General features: G+C 41.1%; 1 protein-coding gene across 1 annotated transcript; it reads right to left on the bottom strand.

Moving 5' to 3' along the window:
• Nucleotides 1–9,402: 9,402 nt before the first annotated feature.
• OR51E2 (olfactory receptor family 51 subfamily E member 2) lies at nt 9,403–10,404 on the bottom strand (the record flags this gene model as incomplete). The annotated part of the gene is made up of 1 exon (XM_084251525.1): nt 9,403–10,404. Exon 1 carries the CDS (start codon nt 10,363–10,365, stop codon nt 9,403–9,405), a length of 963 nt encoding a protein of 320 aa, XP_084107651.1. The 5' UTR covers nt 10,366–10,404.
• Nucleotides 10,405–11,818: the final 1,414 nt, after the last annotated feature.

Genomic DNA, 11,818 nt, shown 5'->3' with positions numbered 1-11,818 from the left:
CTTCATTGTTTCGTATCTCCATAGTACTCCCTCTGATTTTCCTCATTTACTCTCCATTGCACCGTACTCAGGCTTACTGCAAATATCATTTATTCATGAAACTTTCAGGCACAGTCTTGCCAAAGCTGCTTTCGCTCTCCTCCTTCTGGCCATTCTACCTTATAAATCTGATGATGTGGCCACTGGGGCCCCTACATTAATAAATTTGGTTTTATATCTGACCTCTACTATAATATCTGCTATTGTTTATTTGTGTATTCACTTCACTTTTTATAGGGTCTGAAACATTTGTGAATGGTTCTTGAATGTTCAACTTTGAATGATAGCAAAGAAATGGACATTGGACATGAATTCTGGCAACAGCTGGGGGAATTGATGGTGATCATCATCGGAAGGAATCCCAAATATGTGATGCTGGTAATCTCTGACCGCAAATATTACTGAGTAAATATTTCCTTCTAATAATAATTAAAAAATCCTAGGGACATCTCTATCCTCAGGAAAAAAAAAAAAACACCAAATTTATGTTCTGTTCTTGTTAATTTAATTTGGGATAAATGATGTGCTGCTCAGAGTTGGGGCTAAGTGAAATTACTGGGGGATGGAAGCTTTTTTACTTATGGGTAACCACAGACTCTTTGGCCCCCAAGGGGAATTCGATACCTAAACTGGTGCCCTCCACCGACGAGGCCAAAGTAAACACGGCTGGGAACAGGGCAGTGTTTTCATGGTCCTCAGTCCCTGGAGACTTTCTCACTGGGAAAGATTCTCTCACTGTAGTGAGCATTTGCCTGAGTCGCAGGGCGTCTAAAAGCCAGGGCTGCCTGGAACCACCTCTACCAGTTGACTTAGCAAGCAGAGCACCCAGAGGGCCTCCTCCTGGAAACCCTTCCAGGTCAATGGGAACTGGACAGCAAGAACTCTCCCAGGATCCTGGTTTATGTGAATAAGAAATAAACAATGGACACAAACCTCCTTTGGTTTAACACCTTCTAGAATGCAATCATATTTTCTTGGGACAACTCTGAAAACTGGACTTTCTGTTGGTCTTCCTCCTTTAGTTCAAAACACTAGTCATTTTATTTTATTTTATATTTTTACTATGTCATTTTTCAATTGGTAACATTTTATTTTATTAAATAAATTTTATTTTTATATTCCCCATACAATTGCAACCCCCTTATTTTGACCCCAATCCCTCCCCTCCCCGCCTCCCACCCCCCATAGAGTGTCTCTGGTTCATAGTTTTTTGTTGATTTTGATTTTCACTTTCTTATAAACACTAGTCATTTTAATCCCATTTGAATCCCACCTTCTCCATTCACCATGCTCCTCTCCTTTTTCACACCTCCCAGCCTTAGTTCTGGCGGGGGTATAAGAGAAAGAAAAACCAAATAATCTTGTTCTTAAATTCCAAGCTCCTAGACTAATGTGACTAAATAAGTGTTTTGTTTTTTTTTTCAATCTGTGTTTTGCTTGCTATGGCTTGCTTGCCATAGACAGAAACTCACATTCTGATCATTCAAAATCCCTGTGGGGCACAGATTATTTCCAACCCTTCATTGGTACTACTAATAATGAGGATGTATTGAGCTAATGATCTGTATTAAATACTGTTCTAAGTGTTATACATATATTATTGCATATAATTCTCACTAAACCACTGACGGTAGGTACTGTTATCATCCCTAAAAAACATGAGGAAAACAAATCCCAGAAAGGGTAAATTGACATGAGTCACAGAACTGTTTGCTTCTTCTATTGCTCTGGGCTTCCTTTTAGAGAGCCTGTGAATATCTCCTGGAGTGGAAAATCCCCAATCTTTGAGAGCATGTTTGAATTTTGGAAAGAGCCATAATTGGCAGAATCAAGGAGTAGGAGATCAAGCTGAGAAACACCATGTTTGGACAAACAGCAGGTGTGGCCCGAGGGAGGGTCTGGCTTTCCAGTGTGAGTCAATAAGCAGTCCCCAAGGGGTCCTGGAGAATTTTAGCCCAGAGGCCTTTGGAAATGCTGTGGCTTCTTAATGTTCAGAACAAGGAATGGGATTTAGAGAACAGCTAATTTAATCACTATGGTTTATAGAGTTAGTTCAAAGAAATGATGTGAGGTAGACAAGGTCACTCCCCTCATCGCAGAATAGGAACTTATCTCAGAGGTCCTGTACCCCAACCCAGGTCTCTGGGATGCACTTAACTACCTGGCTGGGGGCACACCATGCTCATGTCCTCCCCCTGCTCTCTGAGCTGCTCTAGGGGCACATGAATTCTCGTCTAGGACAAAGATGAGTGTGGCGTAAGAGATTCCCCATCTCTCCTTTTTTTTTTTTTTTTTTAAAGATTTGTTAATTTACGTATACAAGAACTGAGGTGAAGGCTAGAGTTTCGGGGGTAAGAGAATTCACCAGAGACAGAGTGGAGAGCAGAACAGAAGGATCTATGGAAATACACTGTTGAGGAGAGCAGCAAGTGAGACAGGAGAGGTCTGCTGCGCCATGTAGGTTAGCTCCCTGACCAGCCGGGTATCTAACTCATGTGGCAGTAGCTGTGATAGCTTGATAGCGCTGTGTCTTTAATCCTCTGTGCCATCAGGGAGGCCCCGAGTCAACATCTCCTTAAAAACAGTTCACATCACTCCTTGGGATGGAGTCCGTGGAAGCAGGGACAGCTGACTTAATCTTCTAATGTTCCTTTTCCTTTCAGAAGAAATATGGAAACTTAGAGAACAAAAGATATTTTTTCTCTTAGACTGAATTCATCTTGAACTCTGAAGGGGAAATGTTATCTTGGCCTGCATGTTTCGAAAGGAACAACAGAGGCACAGGAGGGTAAACGATTTGTCCAAAGTCACCTCCTATGGGAAGTCATTTTCCAAGATCCTTGTCACTTACATTGACATTCCACGATGCCTGTAAGACTACATTCTCATCAAATGTGAAAAAGTAAACTGCAGCATCATGGAAACGTGGTTTAAGTCTGGGCTCAGCCATTTACTATTGAGTGACTTAGTAAAAATTACATAAATTACTCTTTCATAAGTTTCATCTTTGCATCAGTTTCCTGAATTGCAAAATGCAGAGCAATTTGCAGGGTAATTTGGTTTATTCGAAGTCAAAATGAGAGCAAAAATGCTCTCATAGAAACATCCAGAACAATGTTTGACCAAATGACTCAGCCCACTTGCACGTAACATTAATTATCATAGGGTTCTCTGATTTTGTCTAATCTGCAAAATTACCACCACTTTATCATTCTAATCAGTACATTCTTGCTAAATGATTCATTGATAGTCATAAACTGCAACGTATTTTTGGAAGTTTATTCCATTTCTGTATTTTTTTGCCTGACGAATGAAACCCCATTATGAAGTCATAGGAATAAAAAAAGAGGTAAGAAAATCTGTGACTTACCCAAGTACACAGAGCCAGGAACTTGGTCTTCCCTCTTTTGTTTGTTTACCTTCAGGCTATGTGACCAGAGGCAAGGCAATTGATGTTCTTCACTATGGGAATTGAAATCTATAAAAATTTCCCTTTTTTTCCCCATAGAAGGACTGGGATGTAGGCCCGAGGTACAGGAGGTGAGAAGATTCACCAGAGACAAGTGGGGAGCCGAATAGGCAGATCTACTGAAACATACTGTTGAGGGGAGTGGCAGGCAAGACAGGCAAGGTCTGCTGTACCATATGGGTCAGCTCCTTGGCCTGGGATCAAATCCAGGCCATAGAGGTCATATCGCTGAGACTTTACCCCGAGGCCACCAGGAAGGTCCTGAAATCTATAAAAATTTCCACTAAAAAATCATGGGACTATCATAATCCTAGTTGTCCTATTGTTGCTTTGGATTAAATATCATCCTCCTTTTGCAATTTCAGTTCTTCTTAAATTGTATTATTTTTATTAAGGTGATGTTGTTTGCAACACTATATGATTAGAAGTATAGGCTCACTCTCTTCAGATGCATGCAACCACAGTACACCCAACCACAAAAGCACCAGTAATTCTCTACCACAGTCCACTGGGTCACTCTTTATTTTGCTTCCCTCACCTTCCTCTCTGGTAGCCTCAAACTGAGGGTCAGATTTCCAAAAAAATATGGAATGCTTCATGAATTTAGGGGTCACCTTTGTGTAGGGGTCATGCTGATCTCTTTTTATATTGTTCCAATTTTTGTTTATGTGCTGCTGAAGCAAGCACTCTTTTGGCAGTTTTAATAAAACCTAAATTACGTGTACACACACACACACACACACACAAAACAATATATCCAAAATAGTCATTTCAATATGTTCTTAATGTAAAATTGATAATGGTATCTTTTACATTCTTTCTTTGTTGATTTTTTAGTTGTAGTAAAACATACATAATCTTAAGATGGCTGAGTCAGGGAGGGTCCTGGGACAAGGACAGGAATCAAGCTCAAAAAATTTGCAAGAATTTTGCTGTTCCCACAGTCTGCTAAATAGGAGGTTAAAAACCTAATAACTCTGGGCCTGAACACTTGCTGCCATAAATTTCCTGGCTCATTGTTTTGTTTTGTTTTTGTTTTTGTTTCACCATTTTGGAATTAGCGCTCCACAGTTTATCATGTTGACTGCTATGGGAAAAGAGGGAGTTGCAGACAGACAGAGAAAAGCGTCACAGGCCTTGAGACCAGACTGGGTCACACCAGAGCTGTGGGCACACGGCATCCATGAGATGCTTGCTTTGGAGATGGTCACCGGCCCCAACCTGCTCTGATGGGTGCCCACAACTAGCAACAAATGGGCTTTTGGCAAATCCACTCTCCTTGCTTACTGAGCCAATAAAGGTTAATTTCTTTGTTCTCAACCCCCAGTCCTAAAAGCTACTGTAGTGCCAGTAATGGCATAGAGCAGGATACCTATGTTTGGAGCAGATGGGTAAAGGAGAGTGCTGGAGCCTTCCGTGGCTTTCTCAGGCTTTTATTGAGCTTTTACATGCATTGCAGCAACCAGATACACGGCAGGCAGGCCTCCAAGCCCCCAGCAAGTTTTCTCTCTGGGCTTCTCTGGCCTTCTTCTGTCTCCTATCTCCTGCCTCTCTCGTGTTTCTGCTTCTCTTGGGGGAATATCTCAATACTGCTACCATGGCCCACAGAAGTAAACAAAACAGCTTACAACAATGTAACAACTGCAGGTGCCCCATCAGGCAGGGCAATCCTAATGGCAGGAGGGCAGAAAAGCCTGAAAACCATTTACCCTACCCTTACATAGACCCCTGGTCTGGCTCCTCAGAGAGTCCATGTTTCTTGCCCAAGGAGATCTCTTAGAAGTTCTCTTTTCCCATTCATTAATCATCAAATCCTTGCCTGCCCTCACTAGTGTCTGTAGAGGCTTCATTTCATTTCATTTTATTTTATTTTTTAAATGTTAGTGAAATAATGTATTTATTTATTTATTTATTTATTTATTTATTTATTTATTTTTACATTGCTGTTCATTTTTGTACATTGTTTGATTACTCCTCTTAGGTGTTGTCCCCATAAAATTACAACCACAAAGACACTCATGAACCATCACCGTAGATTCTTGTTCTCTTCGCTTCTGTTTTGATCCCTTTCCTTCCCCCTCCCCTGGTGAATGTCTCCAATTCATAGTTTGACTACTAGGTTTTTTTCCCTTTCCTGATGCTATGTATGGTTTCCCTGTATTCCTTCTATAAGTGAAACCATCTGATATTTTTCTTTTTCCTTCTGCTGACTTATTTCACTGAGCATAATCCCTTCCAACTTCATCCATGTTACTGCGAATGGCATAAATTTATCTTTTTGATGGCCGAGTAGTATTCCATTGTGTATAGATACCACATCTTCTTAATCCAGTCATCTGTTTTGGGGCATTTAGTTTGTTTCCTGGTCTAATCACTATGGAAAGCTGTGTAGAAGGTCCTCAAATTACTAAAAATGGAGCTACCATATGACCCATCAATCCACTCCTAGGAATTTACCCAAAGGACACAAAAACATTTATTCAAAAGGATATTTACATTCCTATGTTCATTGCAGCACTATTTACAACAGCTGAAATACGGAGGCTTCTTTTTAATTGCAACCAGAGGGTCTCAAGAACACTTTCTTGGATTTGGGAGCAGGACCTCTTAGTTCATCCCATTGATTTCCAGCAGGTGAAGCAATGGACAGTGGCTGGTTCACTCCCAGTTTATACGCCTGCCTTGTTGGAGGATTTATCAGACTGAGAGACCAGGGCTGCTCCCTTGTTTTGACAATTTTTAAGTTTACAATTCTGTGGTATTCCTTACATTGCTGTTCAAGCATCACCGCTATCCATTTCTAAAACTTTCACGTCATTCCAAATTGAAATTGTGTACCGGTTAACTCCCTCCCCCTTCCAGTATTTGTTAACCTCTATTCTACTGTCTAGCTCTTGTTGCCTATTTTAGGTACCTTATAATTTGCCTGTTTTTAAGAAAATTATCTTAGGTAACTCTAATTTGCCTACTTTAGATAACTTATGTAAGTGGAATCATACAATAATTGTCCTTTTGTGTCTAGTTTATTTCACTTAGCATGATGTTCTCAACATTCATCCATGTTGTAGAATGTATAAGAATATTATTCTTTTTTATGACTGAATAATATTCTACTGTATGGATATACCACCTTTGTTTATCCATTCATTTGTTATGAGCATTTGGGTTATTTTCACCATTTTGCCTATTTTGAATACTGTTTTTGTGAATATTGACATACAAATTTCTGAAATATTTTTTAAAAATGAAAATCTTAGGGCAGAGGGGAAAAAGGAAAGAGCAATAAAAAATGAATAACATGGGCTATGGTGGGATGGTGAGGCAATTTGGAGCGGGAGATAGATGCTTTATTAAATTGAAAATATGGTCATGATCTTAGACATATGGAAGTAGATAGGAGGGTAAGATTTAAGGTAGAGTAATATACAGGGGGTAGAAGAGGATGAATGTTTTGGGGAGACATGGGGGTTATCCAACCTCATAAATTAAGGTCCTGACCTCATTCTTTGAGGATAAGATCCAATCCTTGAATTTCCACTTTCACAGCAGCTCAGCATCCCTTTTTTCCTTTAGGAAAGTCACCCATTTTTTTCATTCTTTCTCTTTCCCTCAAGTCCTGGACTTTCTACATGTCATCGAGGCCACTTTACTGCCTCTGAGCAGGGAAGCACAATCGGATACTCACAGGTACATATGCTAGGAGGGCTCTTCCCTGGGAAGGAGGTCAAATGTCTGAGGTTCCCTCCTCCAAAGAAAGCACCCATAGGTAGGAATGTCCTCCATGCTTGATTCCACCATGTCCCCCACCCAAGATGAAGTGACTGAAGGAAGACATGAGCCCAGTGATTGAAGTAGACTTCAGCTTCTCATCAGACCCGCTCAGGAATACAGTGGGATTGTCCACCCTGAGAAAGATGCCTCCAGCATCTTTTTATCAGACTTTTTTTTTTAAAAAGAATTATTTATGCATACAAGAACTGGGGTATAGGCCAGAGGTGTGTGGGGGTGAGGACTCACCAGAGACAAAGTGGGGAACAGAACAGGTGGATCCACTGAAACACACTGCTGAAGGGAGCAGTGGGTGAGACAGGAGAGGTCTGCTTTGCCATGTGGGTTAGCTCCCTGGCCAGGGATCGAACTGGTGCCACAGTAGCTGGTGATAGCTTGATAGTGCTGAGACTTAACCCTTTGCGTGACCAGGGAGGCCTGCATCCAGCATCCTTACAACTGTACAAATGGTATCTCTCAGGACATCTGCACTGGAGGGAATGAAGACTCGGGAGTCTCTCACATCCCCAAATGTGAGTTTATAGGGTTCTATCAATGTAAAATCAGTAGCATAACACTTAGAAGAATTTAAAATAAAATTTTATTATATCTTAACGCTAAAGTTAAAACCCAGACATTCATATATTTGACAGGTACAGAATGCACTAAGAAAACAAAGACATCATAAAGTAAATGTAAAAGATAAATAGGAAAAAAATATTGTCCTTTAATTTGGAAAGAAGCAGGCTGTAGATGATAACCATGGCTGTAAATTGTGAAGGGTAATTTTAAGATTTTGCCTGCAACATGGGCAGAGCTATGTCACAATACAAATACAAAATCATTCATCTGATCAGATTGCAGAGACTGTTAAACCAGAAACAATATCACATGGAAATGAAGCAACTGTATTTGCTTATCAAATTAATTCCAACTCTTGGCACAGCACCCACAGACTTTGTGACTTAGTTATGTTAACTTGTTCATGTAAGCCTCAGTTCTCTCACTTATAATGGAGAGCAAAACTGGTACCTACCCCATAAATTTGTTGTGCAGATCAGATAAAACCTTAGAAGTACTAGTCACACTGCTGGGAACATGGTCAGTGCTCATGTTTATTGGTATAATTAATGAGGACTTAGATAAATTCTCAGGTGATACATAGTAAGCCACAATGACAAGGCCTGGTTTCTGTAAATAATCAGTTTGATTTCCTCACTTTAAAAAGTTGTATATGCCAGCTAAGAAAGACCTCCATAATGAAATTTAGAAAGTAGCAGCAAAAACAAGTCACTAGTAAGTTTAGCATATTTGCTTAAAGATACCATAAAATTGTTTTACAAGGTAATTTCAGTAATGTTTTCTTATACTTTTTCTCAACATTTTAATCATGTCTTATTTTATAGCAGAGTCTTTAAAGGTCACATAATATTCCTTCAATATGGTTTATTCCACGTAACATTCCATGAAGTAAATGGGCCACACTTGAGTTTCCTATTCCTTACATTATATGTTATTTCCCAGAATTTCTAACGTATCACTATTCTAAGTAATGGTATGTGCAATATAGTTTATGAAAAACTATTTTCTGCATTTAGGGATAAATTTCCAAAAATGACTTTACAGCATTAAAGTCTTACTAAACTTATTAAAAGTTTTTGCTACGTATTTCCAATTATACCATCAGCTCTGATGCTCAAGAATATGTTTCAACATAATCTCTGATTTCATTGTGAATTTTCATTAATTAAAATCTGCTAATTTGACAGGCAAAAATTTTACCTAATTATTGCTTTAGTATAGATTTCTTGGATTATTAGACAGAATGATTTTTCCTTTGTTTCAAAGTCATTGGTAATTTTTGTTATTCTTTATGCCTGTTCACTATGTTTTGGGGCCATAATACCTTTTTTAATTTAAACTTTTTATATAAAAAAGATATAGCTTACATGTTGATCTATGGGAAGGAATTATTAGAGTCTCAAAAATTTTATCCCAAGTATAGGTAGAATTTGGTAGTCAAACTGGAGAAAAGCATTGATGTGCTATGGGCAACTGGAATTGAGCCAGCATTATGAAATCACTACACCAAGCCATTAAAGGTAGGGCCAGTGGGGTGATAAGGGTCACCTGCCTCCCACAGCCTGAAGGTCCTTGTCACAGCTGACCTTGAAGATGGCTATCACCCGGGTCCTGATCTGTTTGGTCTTGGCACCATAGATGAGAGGATTGATTACAGGGGGCAGAAGCAGGTAGATGTCACCCATGAGAACATGCACGATGGGATCAAGGCTATTTCCAAAACGGTGCACCACGGAGAGGCCTATGAGTGGCACGTAGAAGGCCAGTACCACACTGATGTGTGACACACAGGTTCCAAAGGCCTTGGCCCGCTCTGCCTTGGAAGGTAGTTGTAGGACCGTTCGTATGATCAGGAAATAGGACAAGGAGATGCACAGGACATCCACGCCCATGACCAGCAGGATGGCCGTGAGACCATAGACAATGTTGGGCAATGTGCCTGTGTAGGCCAACTTCATCACATCCTGATGCACACAGTAGGAGTGTGAGAGTATATTGGAGTGGCAGAAAGTCAGGCGCTTGATGAGCAGAGGCAGTGGGACAAAGAAGAGGGATCCACGAACCACGGCCACTATGCCGATCTGGGCTGTCACTGTGTTGTTGAGCACCGCGGCGTGGCGCAGTGGGTGGCAGATGGCCACGTAACGGTCAAAGGCCATGGCCAGCAGGATGGTGGACTCAATGGCTGAGAGAGTGTGAATAAAGAACATCTGGGTAATGCAGGCATCGACGGTAATCTCCCGGGAATCAAACCAGAAAAGGGCGAGGATCTTGGGCATGGTGGATGTGGACAAAGCCAGGTCAATGGCAGCCAGCATGCAGAGAAAGAGGTACATGGGAGCATGCAGGCTGCGTTCTGTCCTTACAATGAAGACCACGATGCAGTTTCCCAACACTGCCACGGCATACATGGAGAGCAGGGGGAAGCCGATCCAGAAGTGGGCTTTCTCTAGTCCTGGGATACCAATAAGCACAAAGGTGGTGTGTGAGAAGTTGCAGGAATTCATAGCTGGCACTGAGAAGGGGGCCCTTGAGAGAGTGAGGTCACACTGGCAGCCTGCTAAGACACGGAGCATAGTCAGAAAGGCCAGCCCTGGAAACCCAGGAACCGAGTGCAGCTTAGCACCCCGCCCCTACTCTCTCCTTCCACTCCTCCAAGTCATGAAGGCCCTCTCCTTATCTCTGAAGCCCTTTCCAAAGGGGAAAGTGATAGCTCAAATTTATTTTTCAATCATTACTCTTAGTGTCCATCTGCATTTTTAAAAAGAAGAATGGTGCTTATTCCAAAATACAATTGCCCTCACATTTCTTCTCCTGTCCCACAACTTCATTGCCTAGAAACTGGGAGTCTCGTTTTTCAGGTGGGTGTTAAGAGTGTGTTCTCTTTTCTGTCCTTCAATTATTCATTCATGCCATAGGTTTTATTATATGACTCACTGTGTACAAGCTTATTTGTTAGCTGCTGTTGAAACAGAGGTAAAAGACACACCTTTTGCCCTTCAGATGCCCTGCCTAGGCATAAGACAGACAAGTAATCAAATTGTTAGCATTTTGGGATAAGAGTTAGCATAAGGTGTGCATTTAATGATGGGAGAGGGAGAGGCAGCTTTGGAGGACAGCTTTGGGAAAGGTGATCCTTTCATCCAGCCTTGAAAGATGAGTAGAAATCAAACAGACAGGAAACGGAACAAAGGTGTATGGAGTCCGTGAGGCTAGATAGGTAACTTAAAAAATAATTTAGGATTCCAGGTCCCCAGGTCTAAGGTCATTAATAGGAGGAAGAAACACAATAATAGAAATTCTATTAAGTGAAAATGAACAAAAAAATTAAACAGAAAAGCACTATGAAAAAAACAGGCCAAAGTCAAACTCTTAAGGGAAAAAAGGGAAACTTATTTGGGGTCCTCAAAGCAGAGGTAGCAACTCCCTCCACTGAATTGTCCAGAGAGGAAGGTGCTGTTGGGAGGTATCACCTCCTTACACACCTGGCTGCCTGCCATGGTCTCTGCTCACATCTGAAAGTTGCCTTCAAAGTCCTTCTCATTGCCTGGAGGAGAACTTGTGTTGAGTCCTGATTCTCCTGCAGCTTTGTCTTCCCTAAGACCTCTGCCAACAAGTCATTCATATAAGGGGAGCCATTTCTTTTTTGGAAGGCCAGTGTTGCTCTGTCTCCCTGGACACCTAGCATCTCTCCTCACTAACCTAGGCTCCCACAGTGCCCTGATATTTACAAGCAATTGTCTTAAGGGGTAAAGAAATTGGCTTTGAGAAAAGGCCCTGAATCTTGGGAATATACTGCAGATATCCTTATCTGTGATGTTCAAGCTGATGTGCTCATGTGCTGATCCCCCTCCCACTCCCCCCTCCCTGGATTCTTCTTCATCCCTAGCTTGGGTTCTAACTGCAACCAGATGTTCTTCCATTTAGTCTTATTTTGGAGATCAGTGGTTTTATAATGTA

Source organism: Talpa europaea (genome assembly GCF_964194135.1).
Source record: "Talpa europaea genome assembly, chromosome: 1".
Taxonomy (NCBI): Eukaryota; Metazoa; Chordata; class Mammalia; order Eulipotyphla; family Talpidae; genus Talpa; species Talpa europaea.
The sequence above is the reverse complement of the archived record's forward strand: the minus strand, read 5'-3'. Positions and strand labels throughout refer to the sequence as shown.